Raw genomic sequence first — 22999 nt, forward strand, 5'->3', positions numbered from 1 at the left:
TCCCGGCCCCGGGCCCCCCCCTCTTTCCCACCGCCGGTACCGGGCTGTGGGACGGCGGGGGGCGGAATGGCGGGATCCGAGGGGTCGGGATGAGTGGAATCCCGGGCCCCGAGGGGCGGGATGCCGGGGCACGGATGCCAGGGGAGGGCGGGATGCCGGAGTGGAGGGCGGGATGCCGGAGCCGGGCCGGGCGCTCGGGGCTCTTTCCCGGGCCGCTCCGGCCCCGGCGCTCCGGGCCCGCCCGGCCAAAGTCCCTGCGCCATGAGCGGGGCCCCGGGCGGCCGCCGCCCGACCTTCCCCGGGCTCCCAGGTAGGGCCGGGGCCGGGGGCCAGGGGTTTTGGGGAGCCTCGGGGCGCTCGGAGCCCCGGTCCCAGTGTCGGTCCCCGCAGGGGAGCGGGTGCTTGAGGAGGCGGCGGGCGCCCGGCAGCGCTGCGGGAACGGCGGCGGCTCCATCCCGGGGACGCTGCTCTGCACCGACCGCCGCCTCGCCTTCCTGCCCGGCCAGGTGCGACGGGAACACCAGGAACACCGGGAATAGCGGGAGCGGGACCGGGAACGGGACCGCGGGGCCCCGCGCCGCCTGCCCGGGGGGACCCCTGGCCCGGCGCGACCCCATCCCAGCGCGTCCCGATCCCATTCCGAACCCATCCCACCGTACCCCGGCCCTCGGCTCAGCCCCACCCCACCGCACCCCCGACTCCCGTCCCAGCCCATCCTGGCTCCTCGACTGCGGAGCCCGCCGTGTTCGCCCTGGGAACTCCTCACTGCAGCACAATGTGGGGGACAAGGCACATAGGTGCAGATCCATCCCCACCACCCTTCCTGGGACTGGGGGGACACCCTGGGGCAGCTTCCAGCCCTCCCCACTCTCCCACAGGCTCTTGGCTCCCGTGGCCTCCTCCACTCCCAGGACGAAGTGGCCCTGCCCTGCATCCACAAACTGGTGGCAGGTAATGGGGACACCTGGGGGCACGAGGGATGAGCTGGGCACGTCTCGGGGCTCAGCTGGCCCTGACAGCCTCATCGCCCCGACCCCAGCCAGCAGCTTCTCCAAGCCCAAGGTGCTGACGGCCGCCTCCACCCTCAAGTTCATCCCCGAGGAACTCGCCGTCTTCTGTCGGGATTTCCGCCTGCTCCGCTTCTACTTCCCCGAGAACGGCTTGGCTCCGCAGGCGTTCCGGGTACGCCAGGGAGGTGCAGAAGCGTTGTACCCTCACCCTGGGGTACCCCGCGGTGCCGAGGAAGCCTGGGGGGGCTCACACCTCACACCCCAGCCCTGGCTGCCCTCGCAGGTGGCCAACGCCATCGCACAGGCGCGGGAAGCGGCTGCGTGGCTGGGGGACGCTGCCGAGGGACACGATGGCTGGGCCAGCCCTGGGGAAACCACCCCAGAGGAGGATGAGGATGAGGATGAGGAGGAAGGCTCGTCCACCGTGCTGCTCTTCGAGAGCCTGCGGGACTGGGAGAAGGAGCTGCAGCGTCTCGGTGCTGCGGGCTGGAGGGTGAGCGCCGTCAATGAGCGCTTCGACATGGCCCCGAGGTACAGCCCCGGGGGTCCCCCAACACTGTCCGAGCCACTGGAAATGGCACCCGAGATTTGGGGGACCCCACCCCGTGTCCCACCTTCCCACAGCCTCCCCCAGTACCTCTGGGTGCCCAGTGGGCTTCTGGACCACGACCTCAAGCGAACCTTTGCCCACTTTCAGGAGCGACGGGTGCCTGTGAGTGCCTGGGCAGGGCCTGGCGGGGTGGGGGGCACTGGGAGGGGGATGTGGGGGCGTCACCCCCGTTTCTCTTGCAGCGCCTGTGCTGGCGCCACCCGGGTGGGGGGGACCTGCTGAGAGCCGCCAGCTTTCACCCGGCCTCAGAGCCAGGCAGCGAGGACGTGAGGTGGGTGCCAGGGGGCCCGGGGTGGGGGGCTGAGGGTGCTCCCCCGGCCTGGCCCCACCTGGGGCTCCCTGTGCCCCCGGCCTGGCCCCACCTGGGGCTCCCTGTGCCCCCCAGGTGCCTGGAGGCGCTGCTGCTGGGGGACCGCGGGCCCTGCGTGTTGGCCGACACGGCCGAGCTGCCCACGCTGGCCGACATCCAGCTCGCCCACCTGAGGCTGCGGGCGCTCTGCCTGCCCGGTAAGTGGCACCGGGCGGACCCTGAGGACCCCCAAACCCCCCTGGGGGGCTGGGTTTCCCCCCTTTGAAACCCCATCCCGTGGGATCCAGGCGCGGTGGCAGAGGAGAAGTGGCTCTCGGCCCTGGAGGGGACACGCTGGTTGGACCACGTCCGGTGAGCGGGGGGTCTTTGGGGTGTAGGGTGGTATTTTGGGGAAAATTCACCCTAAATCCCATGGTGGAATGTCCCCCCTCGAGCCCACCTGGCACCGTGGGGTGATGGGGGCCACCCGAGTGGGTGACTGTGACATTTTGGGGTGCCCCGAACTCCTGCTTTTTTCCCCCCCAGCTCCTGCCTGAGAAAAGCAGTGGAGGTGGCGTCGCTGCTGGCAGGGAAGCGCTGCTCCGTGGTCCTGCAAGGTGGGGGGCTGGAAAAGGATGGGAGGGGGCTGGAAAGGGGACAAGGGGACTCCCCCCTCACCACCTTTTCCCCCCCCAGAGCCCTCGGACCGGGACCTGAACTGCCTGCTGGCCTCTCTGGTGCAGCTCCTGGGGGACCCCCACGCCCGCTCCCTGCCCGGCTTCCAGAGCCTGGTGCAGCGGGAGTGGGTGGCAGCCGGGCACCCCTTCCCACGCCGGCTGGGGCTGCTGTGCCGGGACAGCCCTCGGGAGGAGGTGAGACCCCCCCCATTCCTGTCCCGGCGGGGTGACAGGAGCTGGGACCCTGCCTGGGAGGAGGTGAGACCCCCCCCATTCCTGTACCCCCCCCAGGCCCCCGTGTTCCTGCTGTTCCTGGACTGCACGTGGCAGCTCCTGTGGCAATTCCCGGCGGATTTTGGCTTCACCGAGGCTTTCCTCCTGGCGCTCCACGACAGCAGCTTCAGCCCCTACTTCAGCACTTTCCGCTTCAGCTGCCAGCGCCAGCGGGGCCAGCGCAGCAGCACGGTGAGGGGCAGGGGCGCATTGCTGCATCCCATTTCACCCCTTCTCCTCCTCACCCTCTCTCAGTTTCTCCATCCCCATTCCCAAACTGGGGACGGGCACCCCCAGATCTCTCATTTTACCCCTTCTTTCCCCCTCCCGCACCTCCGCTCCGTGCCTCAGTTTCCCCATCCCGAATAGGCGACTGACTTCCCAACCACTTCCCCCGCAGCCCCGGCTCCCCAGCCAGACCTACCGGCCCATGGGGGGCTGGCAGGACCCCGGGGGGCACAGGGGAGGCCCCCACCCCTGCACCTTCCCCCCGGTGTGGGCCTGGGGCCGGCGCTACACCCGGCAGCAGCGGGAGCAGTTCCGGAACCCCGCGGGACCCCCGGGCCCCGCTGAGTCCCTGACCCCCGGCACGGTGAGTGCGGCTGGCCTGGGAGGGGGGGGCTCCACCCTTCCTTTGCCTCCCTTTTTCCCTTAATCCCTATTCCCCCCCCCCCAATTTCCTCATTCTTTCACCTCCTTTTATTCCTAAATCCTGTTTTTTCACCCCGCTTTCCCTCCCTCCATTTTCCCCTCTCACCCCTTTTTGTTTCCCCCCGATTTTCCCTAAATCCCCGTTCCCCCCCTTGCCAGCCCGCAGACCCCTGCCCGCGGGGGGGTGCCAGGCTGGTGCTGACGCTGGCCAAGGGCTCCTTGTGCCCCCACGCCCTGCCCTGGTGGAGCCGCCCCCCCCCGCGCCCCCCAGTGCGGGTGTCCCCCCCCCCAGACAGCCAGGGGACACAGGGGGGGCTCTTGGGGACCCGCCAGCCCCCCCCGGGGCTGCTCCTGCCCTGCACCGCCGGGCCCTGCGTCCGCCTCTGGCACCGCTGCTACCTCAGGGGGCTGCCCCAGGAACAGGTACGGGGGAAACTGAGGCACGGGGGAGGGCGGGGAATTTCGGGTGGTGGTTTGGGGGGGTGTGGGTTTGGGGGGGGGGCCAGTCTGGCGTGCTGCTTGGGTTGGGGGTGAGGATGGAGCCAGTTTGTGTCCAGCTGATGTCTGTGTGTCCATTGGGGGTGGATGATGGATGATGGATGGATGGATGATGGATGGATGATGGATGGATGGATGGATGATGGATGGATGATGGATGGATGGATGGATGGATGATGGATGGATGATGGATGGATGGATGGATGGATGATGGATGGATGATGGATGGATGATGGATGATGGATGATGGATGGATGGATGGATGGATGATGGATGGATGGATGGATGATGGATGGATGATGGATGGATGATGGATGGATGGATGGATGGATGATGGATGGATGATGGATGGATGGATGGATGGATGATGGATGGATGATGGATGATGGATGATGGATGATGGATGGATGATGGATGATGGATGGATGGATGATGGATGGATGGATGGATGGATGATGGATGGATGGAGGATGGATGGAGGATGGATGATGGATGGATGATGGATGGATGGATGAATGGATGGAAGGATGGATGGATGGATGATGGATGGATGATGGATGGATGATGGATGGATGGAAGGATGATGGATGGATGGATGGATGGATGATGGATGGATGGATGGATGGATGGATGGGGGATGGATGGATGGGGGATGGATGATGGATGGATGGAAGGATGATGGATGGATGGATGGATGGATGGATGGATGGATGGATGGATGGATGGATGGATGATGGACGGACAGACGGACCCCATGTCCATCCATGCTACCCCGTCCATGTTCCCATCCTGTGCTGGCCATTCTGCCCCGTGTTCCCATCCTTGTGTCCCTGTCCCATGATGAGCCCTCCACCTCTCCATGTCCTGGTCCCTGTGTTCCTGTCCCTGTCCCGTGTCCCGTGTCCCCACGCCGTGCTGGACGTGCTCTCTCTGCAGCGTGGGCGCTTGGCCCCGTCCCTGGCCGGGCTGGCCGAGGAGCTGCAGCTGCTCCAGGACCGTCTCCGTGCCTGGAACCTGCGCAGACCCCACTGAGCCCCCGAGGGCACCTGAGCCCACCCCAGGACCGCTCGGGCCTTGGGGGCTCTGAACAGCCCGGTGCCTCCGGCTGCTCCTGACTACCTCGGGCTGCTTGGCAGTGCCGGCAAGGGCGGAGCGGCGGCTCCCGAGGTCTCCCCGCTGCTGGACGGACGCTGCGGGCTCTCGGTTTTCCATTAAATTTGTGCTGCCTCCATGAGGCTCCAGGAGGCTTAGCGGTGGGGATGGGATGGGGACGCTGCGGGAGCCCAGAGCTGCGACACCTCCGCCACTGGGATCGTGGGGGCACTGAGGGCCCTCCTGGCCACGTCGCGACAGAAGGGCCATGTCGCGACAGAGCGAAGGGCAGCGCCCCCTGCCCGCACCCAAGATGGCGGCCGCGCCTTCCCCTCACGGCGCCACTTCCGGCCCCGTCCCGTTGACGTCTCTTGCGCCTTGACGTCACTCGCGCCGTGCGTGCGTGCGTGCGGCGCCGCGCGCGCGGAGCGGGAGAAGATGGCGGCGGGGCCGATCTCGGAGAGGAACCAGGGTGGGAGCGGCGGGAGGGGCCGGGGCAGCGCTGGGGACACCTCGGGTGCACCGGGGGCGTGCGGGGTGCTGCGGAAGGCTCTGTGGGGACTGGGGACTCCTTGGAAGCGCTGGCGGGGATTTTGGGCCCCGGGGGACACGGAGGGAGGCGCCGGCGGAGCTCCGAGGCCGTGGTGGGCCGTGTTGTTTTTTTTTTTTTTTTTTTTATTTTTCCCGCGAGGAAAAAGAGGGGCTGTGGAGCTCCTGGATTAAAGGCCGACGTGAGGGGTGGGATGCGGGTTTGTGGGGTGTTTTAAGTTGGGTGATGTGAGGGTGCGTGGCGGTGTGCCGGCTCTGAGCTGGGTTCCTCGCAGATGCCACGGTGTACGTGGGGGGCCTGGACGAGAAGGTCAGCGAGCCGCTGCTCTGGGAGCTCTTCCTGCAGGCCGGGCCCGTGGTCAACACGCACATGCCCAAGGACCGGGTCACGGGCCAGCACCAGGGTGAGGGAGCCCCAAAAAACGGCAACGAGGGGGGTGGGATTGGGGTGTGGGAGAGAGCGGGGGGATCATCCTCTTGTCCCTCAGGAGGTGTTGGTTAAATGAAGTGGGTGAATCGAGTGGTAGGCGGTATAAAATAAAATTAACGGGGTTTCAGCTGATAATTAAATGGGGTTTTCGATGAGCTGGGGTTTTAAATCAAGGCGGGGGAGGGTGTCGTGTCCTGAAGTCGTTCTGGGGTCTCTTGCCCCACCCCTGAGCCCCTTTGGCGTCCCCCAGGCTACGGCTTCGTGGAGTTCCTGAGCGAGGAGGACGCCGACTACGCCATCAAGATCATGAACATGATCAAGCTCTACGGCAAACCCATCCGCGTGAACAAGGCCTCGGCCCACAACAAGAACCTGGACGTGGGCGCCAACATCTTCATCGGCAACCTGGACCCGGAGATCGACGAGAAGCTGCTCTACGACACCTTCAGCGCCTTCGGCGTCATCCTGCAGACCCCCAAGATCATGAGGGACCCCGACACGGGCAACTCCAAGGGTTACGCCTTCATCAACTTCGCCAGCTTCGACGCCTCGGACGCGGCCATCGAGGCCATGAACGGGCAGTACCTGTGCAACCGGCCCATCACCGTGTCCTACGCCTTCAAGAAGGACTCCAAGGGCGAGCGGCACGGCTCGGCGGCCGAGCGGCTGCTGGCGGCCCAGAACCCCCTGTCCCAGGCCGACCGGCCCCACCAGCTCTTCGCCGACGCGCCGCCGCCGCCCTCGGTGCCCACGCCCGTGGTCACCGCGCTGGGGCCCGGCGTCACCCCGCCAGGTGGGTGCCGCGCCGCGGCGGGGCTCGAGGTGCTGCCCAGCAGCTCCCGCCTCTTTCACCGATTTTTGGGGTTTTTTTTTTTGCCTCTGGCCCACTTTGCAGCACCTGTATGGGGTGGGGCTCTTTCCCCAGTTTTTGGTTGGTTTTTTTTTTTTTTTTTTTCTTCTTTTGGGGTTTTCTTTTCCTCCTGGCCCACTTTGCAGCACCTGTATGGGGTGGGGCTCTTTCCCAAATTTGGGTTTTTTTTTTTTTCTTCCTGGCCCACTTTCTAGGACCTGTATGAGGTGGAGCTCTTTCCCCAATTTTTGGGGTTTTTTTTCCTCCTGGCCCACTTTCTAGGACGTGTATGAGGTGGAGCTCTTTCCCCAATTTTTGGGTTTTTTTTTTCTTCTTTCGGGGTTTTCTTTTCCTCCTGGCCCACTTTCCAGCACCTCTATGGGGCAGAGCTCTTTCCCCAAATTTTGGGTTTCTTTTTTCCTCCTGGTCCACTTTGCAGCACCTGTATGGGGTAGGGCTCTTTCCCAAATTTTTGGTTTTTTTTTTTCCTCCTGACCTGCTTTCCAGCAGAGTGCCCTGGTGGCCAAGAAGGCCAGTGGCTCCTGGCCTGTAGCAGGAATGGTGTGGCCAGCAGGAGCAGGGAGGTCATTCTCTGTTGCCCCCCAGCTGGGTGATAATTAGCCTTGACTTCAGAAAGCTTTAATATATCATATTATATAATATTTTTATATTACAGTAGCAAGAGCTCTCAATAACAACTAACTAACTAGCAAAAAAAAAAAAAACCCAAACTGCTGACTGTCTCCTGAGAGACCTGACATAGCTCTACATCTGATTGATCATTGAATGTAAACACCATCACCAGAATCCAATCAAGCAATCACCTTGAGTAAACGATCTCCAGATCCCACATGAGAACAAGGGGCAGAGATAATCGTCCTTTTGGTTCTCTTCTCTCTGCTTTTCTCAGGGAAATCCTGAGAAAGTCGGTGCCTGCTCTCTGTGGCCAGAGAGCTGCTGCCACAATTCTCCCCCCTGTACTCGGGGCACACCTCGAGTGCTGTGTCCAGTTCTGGCCCCTCAGTTTGGGAAGGATTTTGAGATGTCCAGAGGAGGCAACGAGGCTGGAGAGGAGCTGGGAACACAAACCCTGTGAGGAAGGACTGAGGGAGCTGGGGGTGTTCAACCTGGAGAAAAGGAGACTCAGGGGTGACCTCATCACTCTACAACTTCTTGAAAAATGGTTGGAGTCAGGTGGGGTTGGTCTCTTTCTCCAGCAGCTGACAGAACCAGAGGACACAGTCTCAAACTGCATCAAGGGAAATATAGTTGGATATCAGGAAAAAGCTTTTTATGGAAAGGCTGATAAAGTTTTGCAATGTTCTGCCCGGGGAGGTGGTGGAGTCACCATCCCTGGATGTGTTTAAAACAAGCCTGGGTGCCAGGGTTGAGTTTGCTGTTGGGGCTGGGTTGGACTCGATGATCTCCGAGCTCTCTTCCATCCCAGTGATTCTGTGAATTCCGTGATTCCCGTTGTGTTCCAGGCCTGCCTCCCCCCGGCTCCTTCCCTCCGCCGGTGCCGCCGCCCGGAGCGCTGCCCCCGGGCATGCCCCCGGCCATGCCCCCGCCGCCGATGCCACCGGGCGCCGGAGCCCCGGGACCGCCCTCGGGAGCCGCCCCCGCCGGGGGACACCCCCCTCACCCACACCCCTTCCCGCCGGGAGGGATGCACCACCCAGGTACGGGGCTGGGAGGGAGCAGGGAGGAGCTGGAAGGAGGCGGGGATCGGCGTCTCCTCCTCTTCTTGTCTTTGCTGCGCTTTTCCTTTCCTCCCAATTCCTGCTGGACCCTTCAGGCAATTCAAGCGTGAGCAAATTATTGGATTTCTGAATTAGAACTAATTAGCTGACCGGTCCCTTTAAGGAATGAAGCGTGTGGCATCCAATAATTTTTTGGTAATTATCAAAATACTGGAATACAGTCCGAGCAGGGGGGGGTTGTGATTGCTGAAGGATCTGGGGAATTCAGGAGGTTGTTGCTGTCTGGGAGACACCTGAGCAGGGAGAGGTGGTTCTGCCTTGAGTTGGGAAGGTGAGGGATGCAGGGACACAGGAAGGAAAGAAGGCAGGAGCTGATTTTGGCATTAATAATTTAATGAAACCACTTTTTTTTTCCCCTGCTTCCCCACTATTTTGGCCCTGTGGTCCTGGCAAGGAGCTGTGTCTGCATCTCGGCTCTGTGCTCAAAAGCACAAATTCTGTGACATGTGCAGTTTAATGATTCTCTGGGATTTGTTTGATCCCGTGGCTCCAGAGCTTTATAATTAGGGAGCTTTGTGTGATCCTGCTCTGGCCACGCCAGGAACAGATGCTGCAGGGCCTGAGCAGAGCCAATTACACCTGGCCAGGGAAAACCAGGCTCGGGAAGAAAGAATCATTGGTTTATTGGTTTGTTTGGTTTTTTAATGGGACAAAATGGGATAACTGGGAGAAAGGAAGTTTAGGGGGACCCTGGCTGCCCCAGTTGGAGCAGGACAGCCTCCCAGAGTTGTCCAAATTCTCCAGGGATGGGGATTCCTCACTGTGCCAGGGCTGTGCACACTCTCTGTCCCATCTCTTTTCCCACCCACTTGCATCCAAGCCCTTTCCTCTTGCTGTGATCTCCGTGTTCCCTTCTCTTTAACCCCCTTTTTGGCAGCAGAAGCCCCCTCTGCACCCACAATTTCCAGACCCAGCTGGAATTTTGATTCCTGGGGTGGGGGGTGGGGGCTTCCTGCCACCCCTAACTCCATCATCCCCCCCCCTAGGAATGCCACCCATGCAGGTGCACCACGGCCCCCCTGGCATGGGGCAGCACCACCCAGGACCACCAGGCTCTGGAGGGCAGCCACCCCCCCGGCCCCCCCCGGGAATGCCACACCCCGGACCCCCCCCCATGGGGCTCCCCCCACGGGGGCCACATTTTGGATCTCCAATGGGTGAGTGGGGTCTGTTCTGGGGGAGGGGGGTGCTCTGCTCTGGGGGAGGAGGAGGGGATGAAGCAAGACCTGGGGGACCTGGCACCCCCCCAACTCTGGGGGTCTTCACAGGGCTTCCTCAGTGTGACCCTGCAGACCCCCCCCCACGGGGATATCCACAGCTTTGGGGTGGTTCTGGGGGCCCGTTGTTCCCATGGGGGTCTTGGGAGCAATTCCTGTTTTTGGGGAGCATTTGCCAAGCTGGGTGTGAGGAGGGGCGGGGGGGGGGCACCTGCTGGATGTGGCACCCCTGGCTGTGGGTGGGTGGGGTGAGCACCTCCAGGGAAGTTTTTGGGGTGGCTTTGGGCTGGTGGAACGTGTTCCTCCAGGGGGTTTGGTGGTGGGGGGGGGGGGGGCTCTGTCCTTTCCTCCTGGCACTGACCCCCCCTCCCTGTCCCCCACAGGTCACCCCGGGCCGCTGCCGCACCACGGGCTCCGCGGGCCCCCCCCGCTGATGCCACCCCACGGCTACAACGGGCCCCCCCGGCCCCCCCCCTACGGCTACCAGAGGGTCCCACTGCCCCCTCGGCCGGCGCAGAGACCCCCTGGAGTCCCCCCCCGCGGGCCCCTGCGGGGACCCCTGCCCTGAGAGGTGGGGGACCCTCTGCTCCCCATCCTCCCGCAGCCCCTGGCATCAACATTCCCATCCCTGCAAAGGGCTGGGGGCCGTCCCCTACTCCTCCCTTCCCTCCCCAGTTTTTCCCACCGTTTATTTTTATAGTGTTAATGTTCCTCCCTCTCCCCATCTCCTCCTGTTTCTCTTCCCCTGGAAGCTTTTCCAAGCTCCTTTTTACTGGATTTTGTTGGTTTTGTATGGAAAGCAGTGGCCACCCACTTGCAAATAAAGGATTTGGGAACCAGAACGGTTTCTGGATTGGAGATGAGGCTCTGCTGAGATCTTTTCCCTGCTTGGACCATTGGGAAGAACCAGGCTGGAGGGATTTGGGGCAGAGCTGATCCATGGTCTGATCCCTGCTCTCTTCAGCTGCTCCAAGGAAATGTCTGGATTCCCATTCTTGAGCTGCCCAAATCCAGGGAGCTGAGGTTTGACTGTGGAATGTTTTGGTGCCAAAGTTTAGACAAAGTCAAACATTCCCCAGGGAAATCTTCAAAAGGCTTGGGGTCCACAAACCCCTTCTGCTGCCCCTGGGCAGTGCCAGAGCCTCCAAGAGCTGGGAGTTTGTGGGGGGACATGGAAATGGGAATTTGCTGCTTGCTTCCTTCTTCATCCCAGTGTTGTCTTCTTACAGCCAGCTGGGTCTGGATGGGATAGGAAGAGAAGGTTGGAACCCCCTCCTGATTTTTCACACCCAGAAATGTGGGGAGAACCCCACGTGGACTGGTCGAGGGAGTGGATTTAGGTGTCAGGGGTGGGAACGGGGGTTCCCTATGGTGCTGAGAGCCAAGGGGCTGAAGAGATCTCCAGTATCCAAAAAATCCTGTGTGGATACAGGGAGCCCCAGGGTGGCATTTCCCTGCTCCTCAGTCGTGGAAGCCACCAGGATCCCCCTGGGGCAGCCAATCTCCCTGCATGGACACAATCATCATCCCCTGGGGGTATCCACTGTCACCCCCAGTTTTATCCCATCATCCCTGGTGTTATCCTGTCATTCCCAGTTACATCCCATCTTCCCCCTGCTTGCACTCCGTTGTCAGCCTTGATTTTCTCCCCTTTCCTCCCATTTCCACCCCATCATCCCCCTGTTTTTATCCCATTCCCCTCAGCTCTTTCCCATTCCCCGTGTTTCTCTGTCCTGCTGCCAAGCCTGTTCCCTCTGATGATCCACAAAAAAAAAAAAAAACAAAACCCGGGCGCCGAGCAGAGCTCTGCGGTGACAGTGGCACATGAGTCACCGGCTGCCTGGGGATGTGGCACTCCTTGTCCCCTCCCCGGGGCCGGGGCTCACCGAGCTGGTGATCCCTGGAGGGCACAGCCTGGATCCTGGTGCTGCCCATTTCCCAGGGATGCTCCTCCACTGCCCCCTTGTCCTGCACTTCCATCCCCCTTTTAGGTTTTGTTTTTTTTTCCACAATTTCTTCTCAGCTCCTGGGTTTCTAAATCCCAGTGCAGACTGGTCCCCATCCCTGTTTTCCAGTCTGAGGGGTGAAGTGCTAATCTTGACGGATCCTGGCGGATTGTGAGGCTTTGGGGTTGACAGCCTGGAAGCTGCGACAGGGTCAGCTCATTGCAGGGGATGCAGGAAAAGGGGGGTTCAGGGAAGATTGGGGCTCTGGGAATATTGGGGTGCAGGATGAAGGGGCTCTGGGAACATTGGAATGCCAGTGAAGGGGTTCAGGGAAGATTGGGGCTCTGGGAATGTTGGGATGCCAGTGATGGGGTTCAGGGAAGATTTGGGCTCTGGGAATATTGGGATGCAGGATGAAGGGGCTCTGGGAATGTTGGGATGCCAGTGAAGGGGTTCAGGGAAGATTTGGGCTCTGGGAATGTTGGGATGAAGAATGAAAGGGCTCTGGGAACATTGGAATGCCAGTGAAGGGGTTCAAGGAAGATTGGGGCTCTGGGAATGTTGGGATGCAGGATGAAGGGGCTTTGGAAACACTGGAATGCCAGTGAAGGGTGTCAGGGAAGATCTTGCTTGTTGGGGGCACCCCAAACCCTGCTCACTGTGCAGGGCCCCCCACTCTGAGCTCAGCCAGTCCCAGGAGCACCCAGCACCCCACAGCCCCGGGGATATGGGGCTGGAGAACTGGGGGTCCCAATTTCCCACCCTCGGGAAGCCATCCATGGGAAATGGAGATGGGTTTGGACATCCCATGCTGCAATGTGCATCTCCAGCCATAACCTCCACCCCCCCCGCCAAAAAAAATTCATCGGGGGCTTTTGTGTCGTGTTGTAGCCTAGGGGCCGAGTCTGGCCAGCCCAGGCGGGGACGATTTGATCCCAAAAAATCCCAATCCAGCCCCGCGGAGGTTGTGACTCAGCCGTGACGGGGGCGGCGGGGGTGGGGGGGGGGGGGCGGGCTGAGCTTCGCCGAGGGATCCGGGGGGGCCCCTTCCTCATGCCCCCCATCCCACCCGCCTCTCCCCGCCATCCGCAGCCTCCGGAGCGGCTCCATCCCGGCGGCTCCATCACGGGAACCCCGATCCCGTGGGAGCTCCGCTGGCGCATCCCGGGAGATCCATCGCCCCCCTCCTCGGTGGGCCGAGCCCCCCGCCCCCGCCGAGCCCCCCCGGTTCTCGGCGTGCCGTGGTTGATCCCTCCCTTCCCGGGGCTGCGCCGATGGACTCTCCCAGCGCTCCGGGTGTGCGGCGGAGGCTGCGGCGGTAGCGCCGGTGCTCGGGAGCTGCTGTCGCGCCGTGTCGCTGCCGGAGCATCCTCTTCCCTCTCCGTATCCCTTCCCGAGCATCCTTCCTCGCCGGAGCATCCCCCTCGCCGGCGCCGGGAAGGAGCTGGAGCGGAGCGAGGGCTGAGCCAGGTAAGGGGGAACAAAACGGGTTTAAAGCCCGCATCCCCCCTCCCCGCGGCGTTAATCGGCGGCCTCGGAGCCGCTGATGGATTCGGGGTTCGGCTTCCCCTTCCCACTTGCTGTGGCCATTTTGTCCTGGAAAACCTTCTGTGGAGCCCGGCTCTGCCTTTGGATGTGCGTTTTTGGGGGGCTCCTCTCATCCCCCCCGCAGAGCAGCCGGAGGGGATCGTGAATTCACCGCAGGGACGGGAGGGGGAACCGGGGGGATTTTGGGGAAGGGGTAGCCGGGGGGAGGATGTTGGGGGGGTGACCTTGGACACGAGCGATTCCCAACTCTTCCCCCTTGTCGCCATGTTCCTGGCGTTCCGCAGGGAGGCTGGGGGCTGCGGGGGGGGGGTGTGTGTGTGGGGGGGGGGGGGGAATGCAGCCCCCCCAGCGTGGGACTCCCGGGGGTTTTGGGGTGCACGGTTGCATCCATCCTCGGCTCCGCTTGGATGCGTGGCAGGAGGAGACAGGTCTAGACGCGGTAACCTTGTCCAGAGCTGTCCAACGCCACGGCAGGGCTGCAGGGCCAGCGGCGTGCTCAGCCCCCAGACGGGCATTTTTGGGGACCTCCCTGGCTCCCGTATTTCAGGGACTGTGGGATTTCTGGCTCTCTTGTGGGATCAATCCCCTGATCTCAGCCAGCTCTGGCTCCTGGCGTCGGCTCGGCCGCTCCAGGCTCCCTGGTTTGTACGGCCGCTGTCTGTCACGGAGCCAGCCGTGACCTTGCTCCCCGGCCCATCCTCTTCCTCAGCGTGCACCCAGCCTCTCCCTGATCCCCCATTCCTCCTCCCGGCCCCCAGTACCTCCCGGTGCGTGGAATGCCGGCCCCACATGGGGGAGCTTCCAAAGGGAACCGCGAGCCTGGCTGGAGCAAAATGACCTTGGTCAGGGATCGGCCCCTTCCAGGAGCCTCACAGGCCCACGGGACCGCCAGGGAGGGGACCTGGGGTCTCCCTGCAGCCAGAGGGGAGGACGTGGGGTGAATTTGCCATTTTATCCTGTAAGACCTGCCTCTGCTCGGGAATGGGGGCCCGTGCTGTGCCGCAGCCCCCCTCCCTGCAGGGTTTCCGACGGGCTAAATTTAGCGTCCCTGCGTGCCCTGTCCCCTCGCCTGGGCAGGGGGGGACATGTCGCCGGCTGCGTCCCTCTGCCCGCAGCTCCTTCCCGCCTCGCCAGAGATAAAAATAGCGCTTTTTGGGAGGGGGGGGGGGTCACGACAGCCCCTGAGGGTGGAGCAGCAGCATCGGGCTGGGGGGCTGCGGGTCCGTCCCTGTCACGAGCTGAGCCGGGCTCTGTGCAGTGGGTGTGGGGACGCTGGGCTGGGGAAGAGCAGGTGGGATGCTGGCATGTGAGGGGACAAGGAGATGCCACCCCCAGGGATCTGGATGCCCCTCTCCTCCCCCCAGGGGACTCGTGGTACCCCCAGCCCCCTTTGACCGTGTTGGTGCTGGTGCGTCCCGCAGTAAATCTGCCTGGCAGCTTCTGCAGTCAGCGTGGCCTGGCACACACGGGTCACTGTCACTCGAGGGACACCCCCCGAGGGGCTCCTGTACCTTGAGCCACCCAGCCAGGGCGGTGCTGAGAGGGTTTGGGGACCTCCATGCCCTCGGGGGCTGAGCCCCTCATCCTCCCTGTGGTGCCCAAGGGAATGGGGAGCTTTGGTCCAGACCTGCTGATGGCCTTGTTTTTTGGGGTGACTCGCAGTCCTGGGGATGCTCAGGGGCAGCCGTGTCCCTGATGTCCCCCCAGCTCCCCCTGTGCTTTGGGGATGGATCCAGGGGGACTGGGGGGGGGTCCCAGCGAGCTGTGGCAGTTGGAATCCCCCACGGGAGGGGAAAGGAGCTGGCACGGAGCCCGCGTCTCTCAGCCTGTCCCCACTCCAGCCCCCGCCTGCCGCTTCACCGGGGGGGGGGGTCCCCCAAATCCTCCTGTTTGCATCCGAGACGGAGAAAAAGTGCAAGGTGGAACGCAGGGCCGCTACCACCCAACCTCAGCCTGGTTTTGTCTGGGCTTCCCAGGTCCGGGCTGGCATCCAGGGTCCTCCCACACCCCGTTCCACGGATGGGTAGCTCCATCACCCCTCTCCCCGCACCCCGGGCCTGAGGGCGCAGTCCCCCGCCCCCCGACGCAGAGACACCCCCGTCCACCCCCCAGCGCCCCGTGCCGGCCCGAGGGCACCATGGACGAGTCGTTCCGGGACCGGACCGCGTTCATCCGCGGCGCCAAGGACATCGCCAAGGAGGTGAAGAAGCACGCGGCCAAGAAGGTGAGCCGGGGCATGGACCGAGTGCAGGACGAGTACACCCGGCGCTCCTACTCCCGCTTCGAGGAGGAGGAGGATGACGAAGACTACGCGCCCCAGGACGGCTACTACCGGGGGGGCGAGGGGGCCAACGAGGAGGAGGGGGTGTCCAGCGACGCCACTGAGGGCCACGACGAGGAGGATGAGATCTACGAGGGCGAGTACCAAGGGATCCCCCGGCAGGAGTCGCTGAAGGGGGGGGAGCGCCTGGGGGCCGCGGCGGCCGCGGGCGCTTTCGACGACAGCGAGGGGCAGCGGAGGAAGGACAGGGAGGAGCTGGCGCAGCAGTACGAGCTCATCCTGCAGGAATGTGGCCACGGCCGATTCCAGTGGACCCTCTACTTTGTCCTGGGCCTGGCCCTCATGGCTGACGGCGTCGAGGTCTTTGTGGTGGGCTTCGTCCTACCCAGCGCCGAGAAGGACATGTGCCTCTCCGACTCCAACAAGGGCATGCTGGGTGAGGAGAGGGGCACGGGGGGCAGGTAGGGGGGTGCGGGGGTCGTGGATGGGGGGGGCAGGAGGGTCAGGGTGGCACGGAGGGGCACTGGGAGGTGTGGGGGTACAGGGAGATGTGTGGAATGTAGGGGGACGTGAGGATGTGTTAGGGGGGCAGAAGAGCACGGGAGGGGGGGACACGGAGCTGGGGATGGGGAAGGACATGGGGGGCTCAGGGAGATGTGGGGGGGTCATAGGGGCTACGGAGGAACACAGGAAGAATTGGGAGGCCATGAGGCCATGGGAGGTGGGGTGCAGGAAGGGATGTGGGGGCAAGGAGGGATGCAGGACCCCCCGGTGAGGGCTCCCACCATCCTCCTCCCAGTCCCACACTGGTCCCCACGCGAGCAATGGCGAGGGGCAGCTGAGGGGAGCAAGCTCAGAAATTTGGGCTGACTAGTGGCTGCTGAGAGTGGGTTTGGGGGGCCGTGGGGGGCTTTGTTCGATTGTTTCCCCCTTCTCTGTGATGCCTGCCGGAGCCTGACAACCCCCCCAAATCCCAGGGGACATCAGTGCCCCCCGTCCCTGAGATCTGGCAATCTTGGGGCAGGGGGAGGGGCTGGGTGTGGGGGTCCTGGGGGTACCTCTGCCCCCCATGTCCCGCAGTCCCTGAGCAGAGCAGGGGGACAACACGGGATTCTGTCCCCTCCCTTCAAGGGCACGCAGCGTTTTGGGGAGAGGGTCCCTGCCTGCTGCCCTCCCCCAGTGCCCAGGATGCTCTCCCTCCTCCAGGTGACTCGGGGTGCAGGTCCTTGTGTCCCCCAGGACTGACCTCGCTGCGTGTCCCCCTCCCCAGGCCTCATCGTGTACCTGGGCATGATGGTGGGCGCGTTCGTGTGGGGCGGGCTGGCCGACCGGCTGGGCCGAAGGCAGTGCCTCCTCATCTCCCTCTCCGTCAACAGCGTCTTCGCCTTCTTCTCCTCCTTCGTCCAGGGCTACGGCACCTTCCTCTTCTGCCGCCTGCTCTCGGGCGTGGGGTAAGGGGGGCCCAGCCGCGCAGGGACCTCCAGAGCAGGGGGAGATCTCCCCCCTACGCGAGGTGGGGCGTGGGGCGGGGGGTGATGCCGCTCCCTCCCCTCCGTCCCCAGCATCGGCGGCTCCATCCCCATCGTCTTCTCCTACTTCTCGGAGTTCCTGGCGCAGGAGAAGCGCGGGGAGCACCTGAGCTGGCTCTGCATGTTCTGGATGATCGGGGGCATCTACGCTTCCGCTATGGCCTGGGCCATCATCCCCCACTACGGTAGGAGCCCTGGGCTGGTGGCACGCGGGGGGTGCGCCGGGGCTCGGCCCCACCGCCGTGTCCTGTCCCTGTCCAGGCTGGAGCTTCCAGATGGGCTCTGCGTACCAATTCCACAGCTGGAGGGTCTTTGTCCTCGTCTGCGCCTTCCCCTCGGTCTTTGCCATCGGGGCGCTCACCACCATGCCGGAGAGCCCGCGCTTCTACCTTGAGGTGAGGTCTGGGGGGGCCATGGGGGGAACCTGGGGTGCATCAGGGAGCTGGAGTTGGGGTCCCCTCAAGGAAGGGACGCCCAGGTTGGGGTGGGGATGGGGCGACCCACACAGGGGGTGGGTGAGGTCTGGAGAGGAAGCCCAAGATGGGTTTTGGAGAGGGGTGGAAGTGGGCAGGAACCCCCAGGTGGATGATGGGATCCACCCCTCAGAGGGATGGGGGGACCCTGAGGAGGTGATGAAGATGGTGGAGGGATCCCCAGGTGGGCGGCAGAACTCAGGTGGGTGCTGGAACCCAGACCGCTGATGGGGGGTCAGGGTGCGGTTCCGGGGTGTCCCAGGGTGACCTGTCCCTGCCCTCACAGAACGGGAAGCACGACGAGGCCTGGATGGTGCTGAAGCAGGTCCATGACACCAACATGAGGGCCAAGGGCCACCCTGAGAGGGTCTTCTCGGTAAGGACCCCCCAGGGCTCAGCCCTGGGGTCCCCAGCACCCCAAGCGAGAGTGGGGCGTCCTCCAGGATCAGGGGTGCAATTCCCACCTCCGGGAAAAGCACCACCCAGGGAATGTGGTGCTGCTGTAACAGGTGGGGAAACTGAGGCACGAGGCATCCCCAAACTGTCCCACCCACAGGTCACCCACATCAAGACCATCAAGCGGGAGGACGAGCTCATCGAGATCCAGTCGGACACGGGGACGTGGTACCGGCGCTGGCTGGTCCGATGCCTCAACCTGTCCCAGCAGGTGAGGCCGGGGCCACCCAGGGGTCTCTGTGCCCCCTGTCACCTGCCATGTCCTTGTCACCTCCCATGTCCCTCCGCAGGTCTGGAGCAACTTCCAGCAGTGCTTCGTGCCCGAGTACCGGCGGGTGACGCTGATGATGATGGCGGTGTGGTTCACCATGTCCTTCAGGTGCTGCGGGGTGGGATCCATGGGATGGGATCCATGGGATAAGACGGGATCAGTGGGGTGGGATTGATGGGATAAGATGGGATCAGTGGGATGGGATCAATGGGATAAGATGGGATCCATGGGACGGGATGGGATCCATGGGATTGATGGGATCCATGGGATGGGATGGGATCAATGGGATGAGATGGGATTGGATCCATGGGGTGGGATGGGATAGAATTGATGGGATGGGATCAGTGGGATGGGATCCATGGGATAAGATGGGATCAGTGAGATGGGATTGATGGGATGGGATGAATGGGATGAGATCAGTGGGATGGGATAGGATGGGATCAGTGGGATGAGACTGATGGGATGGGATTGATGGGATGGGATCCATGGGATGGGATGAGATCAATGGGGTGGGATAAGATGGGATCAGTGGGATGGGATCCATGGGATGGGGTCCATGGGATAAGATGGGATCAGTGAGATGGGATCCATGGGATGGGGTCCATGGGATAAGATGGGATCAGTGAGATGGGATCCATGGGATGGGATCAATGGGATGGGACGGGGCAGCACTGAGCGCGATGGGATGGAACCAGCATCACTGGGATAGCACTGGGAGTTCAGGGCTGGCCCTGGGAGCCCTGGGCCAGCTCTGGCACGCCCAGGTGTGTGGTGCCCGCTCACCCCTGTCTCCGCAGCTACTACGGGCTCACCGTGTGGTTCCCGGACATGATTAAGCACCTGCAGAGCATTGAGTACGCGTCGCGCACGAAGCTCTTCACGCGCGAGAAGGTCCGGCACTTCACCTTCAACTTCACCCTGGAGAACCAAGTGCACCGTGGCGGGGAGTATTTCAACGACAAGTGAGTGAGGGGAGGCTGAGCCTGGGCTTGCTCAGCTTGGGGCTGCTCATCTGGGGCTCTCCCTCCCGTGCAGGTTCATCGGGCTGAAGATGAAGTCGGTGACGTTCGAGGACTCGCTCTTTGAGGAGTGTTACTTCGAGGACATCACTTCCAGCAACACCTTCTTCAAGAACTGCACCTTCATCTCCACCGTCTTCTACAACACAGGTGGGCGAATGGGATCCCCCGGGTGCACGGAGCAGGGTGGCCCCCAGGGTTTTGATGGAGATGGGGGTGAGCCACCAGCTCGGAGGAAGGTCAGGAAAGCCCCCCCAGTGGCACGACGGAGTTGGGGTGGTAGAGGTAATGTGCCCCACCCGGGTGGTCCTCAAGGGGGTGGTGGTGGAGGTGTTCTTGACCCACCAGCTGGGGCGGGAGGGGCCAGGCAGGTGTGCACGGAGAGGGGGTGACGCCGCGGCCCCGCTGTGCCCCCCCCCCAGATCTCTTCGAGTACAAGTTCATCAACAGCCGGGTGCTGAACAGCACGTTCCTGCACAACAAGGAGGGCTGCCAGCTGGACTTCAGCGACGACAACAACGCCTACATGATCTACTTTGTCAGCTTCCTGGGCACCCTGGCCGTGCTCCCCGGAAACATCGTCTCGGCCCTGCTCATGGACAAGATCGGCCGCCTGCGCATGCTGGGTGGGCAACGGGACGGGCTCGGGGCAGCCTGGTGGGGCTGGGGGGGGGGTCCTGGAGGTGCCTCCCAGCCCAAGCCAGGCTCTCGATCTTCTGGACCCACCTCCCACCTGCTGGGTCACTTCATCACCATCACCTTCATCCCCACCTCCATCACCCCTTTGGGGCCTTTCCTGATCCTCCTCCCACCCGCCGGTCGCCTCCATCTCTGGTGACCTCTTGGGGACCTCCTGGTGGGTCACCCCCATCTGCCTCTGCCCCTTTGGGGCTGTCATTCCCGTGCCTCGGTTTCCCTGAGCTCTGACGTGTCCACGTGTCCCCCCAGCCGGCTCCAGCGTCATGTCCTGCATCAGCTGCTTCTTCCTGTCCTTCGGGAACAGCGAGTCTGCCATGATCGCGCTGCTCTGCCTATTTGGGGGGGTCAGCATCGCCTCCTGGAACGCGCTCGACGTGCTCACCGTGGAGCTGTACCCCTCTGACAAGAGGTGGGGGCCTGGGACGGAAGTTTTGGGTGCAAAGAGTGATGTTTTGGGTGCTGGGTGGGAGGTTTTGGGTGCAAGGAGTGAAATTTTGGGTGCAAGGAGTGAAATTTTGGGTGCAAGAAGTGAGGTTTTGGGTGCTGGGTGGAAGTTTTGGGTGCTGGGTCAAGGTTTTTGGTGCAAGGAGTGAAGTTTTGGGTGCAAGGAGTGAAATTTTGGGTGCAAGGAGTGAAATTCCGTGCACAAGGAGTGAAGTGTTGGGTGCAAGAAGTGAGGTTTTGGGTGCTGCGTGGAGGTTTTGTGCCCATTGAAGGGTTTGGAGCTCCCATTTTGGGGTGCTGGGCGCCCATTTAAGGGTTGGGACCTCCAATTTTGGGGTGCTGGGTGCCCATTTAAGGGTTTAGAGCTCCCATTTTGGGGTGCTGGGTTTAGAGCTCCCATTTTGGGGTGCTGGGTTTAGAGCTCCCATTTTGGGGTGCTGAGTGCCAATTTAAGGGTTTGGAGCTCCCATTTTGGGGTGCTGGGTGCCCATTTAAGGGTTGGGACCTCCAATTTTGGGGTGCTGGGTGCCAATTTAAGGGTTTAGAGCTCCCATTTTGGGGTGCTGGGTGCCAATTTAAGGGTTTAGAGCTCCCATTTTGCAGTGCCGGGTGCCCATTTCACCCTTCCAGGTGCCACTTTCGTGGTGCCACCTCCCTTCCGCTGGTGCCCCCCTCGAGGCTGGGCACCCACCCCTTCCTCGGGGGGTTGCCCCCACCGTGCCCACCCCTCCTCATCCTCCCCAGGACGACGGCCTTTGGCTTCCTGAACGCTCTGTGCAAGCTGGCAGCCGTGCTGGGCATCAGCATCTTCACGTCCTTCGTGGGCATCACCAAGGCCGTGCCCATCCTCTTCGCCTCGGCCGCGCTGGCCCTCGGCAGCTCCCTGGCCCTCAAACTGCCCGAGACACGGGGGCAAGTCCTGCAGTGATGGGGGGGGGGGGGGCTGGGGGAGAGGGACCACCCCCACCTTGCTGGGGGAACCCCCAAAATCTCAGCGTTTCCCCCTCCCCTCTTCCTCCTCCTCCTCCTCCTCCTCCTCCTCCTCCTCCTCGTGCCCCTGGGGTTAGTCGCGTTAGACACTGTGAAACGTCTTCTTGGAGCATTTGGGATCTTTTTCATTTTGCACTTGGACCCCCCCTCTCCCCCCCCCCCCAAAAAAAAATCCTCCCCCCGTACCCCCAAAATCTCCAAATTCCCCCCCTCGAGCTCCAATTCTCCTCCTCATCCCCCCCCCCCCCCAATTTCTTTTCTTGGTGTCACCCCCCCCCCCCTTCTTCGTATTGCTGCTCATTCCTGGGGGGCTGTGGGACAGGATTTTTGGGGGGGGGTCCTGGCATCGGGGGGGGGGGGCATGACACAACCCCTCTGAACCTCCACATCCCCCAAATTCCTGCTGAGCCAAGGAGCAGGAGGATGAAGCCCCCTGTGCCTCAGTTTCCCCATCCCTGTGGAGGGCACCCAGCAGGGTCCCCCAAAACCCCAGGGATTTTGGGGGGGGGGGCATCTGGGGGTGGAAAGAGCCCTTGGGGGGACCACAGGATATTGGGGTGCAGGTCCCTTTGGGGGGGTGCAGAATCCCTTTGGGGCTGCCTGACAATTTTAGGGTGCCCCCCCCACCCTTAAAGCACATCCACCCCCCCCCGCCCAGGATACCCCAAATTTTTGGGTGCCCAACTTTCAGGGGTGCAAAGCACAGCCCCCCCCCCCCCCCCAAGCCACAACCCTTGGTCTCATTTGGGGTGCGGCAGCGGGGGGACCCCCCCAAAAACTGCCAGTTAGTGATTTTTAACTGATTTTAAAGGATTTTTCCCTATTAGAGGGAGGCTGGGGTGGGTGAGGGGGGGGTGCGGGGTGGGGGGGGGCTCCCTGCACCCTCTTTTCCTCCTCCCAGCCCCCCCCCACATCCCCTATTAACCCCTTCACCACCACAATCCCCTGCCCCCCCCTCCCTTTTACCTAACCCCCCCCACCCCAAAACCACCAGCGGTTTGCAAAGCACAAACAGCCCCTAAACCCCCCCCCCAAAAAAAAAAAAAAAAAATCGGGGTACAAGGGGGTCCCCAGTGCTCAAAAGAAATCGGGGTTCAAGGGGGGGGGTCCCAGTGCTGTGCCCCCTCAAAACCTGGGGGGTTTGGGGGGGTCCCCCATGCTCTGCCCCCTTCCCATAGGGTTGGTCAGAGCCTGGGAGCCCCCCCAGCCCCAGGGCAGCCCCCTCCCATTCCAAGCAGCCCCCCCACCCCGTGTGCTTTTGTCCCTTCCTTGGTGTAGCTGGTCCTTGGGGGGCCACCCCCCCGGCCCCCCCTGTAGCTCTGTCGTGCCGTGCTGTAGTTTCAGGTGTTTGTAAATTAATTAAAATGGGGAAAAAAAAACCAAAAAAAAAACCAACAAAAAAAAAAAGCGCAAAAGAATTACCCCAAACCTCCCCCC

The 22999-nt window shown here is 62.6% G+C and overlaps 3 protein-coding genes across 3 annotated transcripts; all 3 read left to right on the top strand.

The window, feature by feature from the left end:
• The first annotated feature begins 39 nt into the window (after nucleotides 1–39).
• Nucleotides 40–5237, top strand: MTMR11 (myotubularin related protein 11). Its single transcript, XM_054000891.1, has 15 exons — nucleotides 40–310; nucleotides 391–506; nucleotides 879–951; nucleotides 1040–1182; nucleotides 1294–1541; nucleotides 1635–1722; nucleotides 1803–1891; nucleotides 2006–2127; nucleotides 2218–2281; nucleotides 2456–2526; nucleotides 2606–2781; nucleotides 2878–3051; nucleotides 3260–3451; nucleotides 3670–3933; nucleotides 4945–5237. The coding sequence occupies exons 1-15, from the start codon at nucleotides 121–123 to the stop codon at nucleotides 5038–5040; spliced, it is 2106 nt and encodes a 701-aa protein (XP_053856866.1). The 5' UTR covers nucleotides 40–120; the 3' UTR covers nucleotides 5041–5237.
• Nucleotides 5238–5477: 240 nt separating this feature from the next.
• SF3B4 (splicing factor 3b subunit 4) lies at nucleotides 5478–10764 on the top strand. The gene is made up of 6 exons (XM_054000900.1): nucleotides 5478–5572; nucleotides 5925–6053; nucleotides 6330–6872; nucleotides 8414–8608; nucleotides 9676–9846; nucleotides 10290–10764. Exons 1-6 carry the CDS (start codon nucleotides 5539–5541, stop codon nucleotides 10472–10474), a joined length of 1257 nt encoding a protein of 418 aa, XP_053856875.1. The 5' UTR covers nucleotides 5478–5538; the 3' UTR covers nucleotides 10475–10764.
• Nucleotides 10765–12891: 2127 nt separating this feature from the next.
• Nucleotides 12892–22992, top strand: SV2A (synaptic vesicle glycoprotein 2A). Its single transcript, XM_054000890.1, has 13 exons — nucleotides 12892–13322; nucleotides 15377–16117; nucleotides 16952–17132; nucleotides 17244–17395; nucleotides 17472–17605; nucleotides 17970–18059; nucleotides 18240–18350; nucleotides 18430–18518; nucleotides 19208–19372; nucleotides 19446–19579; nucleotides 19852–20055; nucleotides 20378–20537; nucleotides 21317–22992. The coding sequence occupies exons 2-13, from the start codon at nucleotides 15538–15540 to the stop codon at nucleotides 21498–21500; spliced, it is 2184 nt and encodes a 727-aa protein (XP_053856865.1). The 5' UTR covers nucleotides 12892–13322; nucleotides 15377–15537; the 3' UTR covers nucleotides 21501–22992.
• Nucleotides 22993–22999: the final 7 nt, after the last annotated feature.

This window comes from Vidua macroura, chromosome 29 (genome assembly GCF_024509145.1).
Source record: "Vidua macroura isolate BioBank_ID:100142 chromosome 29, ASM2450914v1, whole genome shotgun sequence".
Lineage (NCBI taxonomy): Eukaryota > Metazoa > Chordata > Aves > Passeriformes > Viduidae > Vidua > Vidua macroura.

Excerpts from the sequence above, each read along its gene's own strand:
- MTMR11 (XM_054000891.1), top strand. The coding sequence starts at position 121 with ATGCCGGGGCACGGATGCCAGGGGAGGGCGGGATGCCGGAGTGGAGGG. Across the intron at positions 311-390 it reads GACCTTCCCCGGGCTCCCAG|GGGAGCGGGTGCTTGAGGAG; the intron begins GTAGGGCCGGGG and ends CGGTCCCCGCAG. Across the intron at positions 507-878 it reads TCGCCTTCCTGCCCGGCCAG|GCTCTTGGCTCCCGTGGCCT; the intron begins GTGCGACGGGAA and ends ACTCTCCCACAG.
- SF3B4 (XM_054000900.1), top strand. The coding sequence starts at position 5,539 with ATGGCGGCGGGGCCGATCTCGGAGAGGAACCAGG. Across the intron at positions 8,609-9,675 it reads GGGAGGGATGCACCACCCAG|GAATGCCACCCATGCAGGTG; the intron begins GTACGGGGCTGG and ends CCCCCCCCCTAG. Across the intron at positions 9,847-10,289 it reads ACATTTTGGATCTCCAATGG|GTCACCCCGGGCCGCTGCCG; the intron begins GTGAGTGGGGTC and ends TGTCCCCCACAG.
- SV2A (XM_054000890.1), top strand. The coding sequence starts at position 15,538 with ATGGACGAGTCGTTCCGGGACCGGACCGCGTTCATCCGCGGCGCCAAG. Across the intron at positions 18,519-19,207 it reads TGGTTCACCATGTCCTTCAG|CTACTACGGGCTCACCGTGT; the intron begins GTGCTGCGGGGT and ends CTGTCTCCGCAG. Across the intron at positions 19,373-19,445 it reads GGGGAGTATTTCAACGACAA|GTTCATCGGGCTGAAGATGA; the intron begins GTGAGTGAGGGG and ends CCTCCCGTGCAG.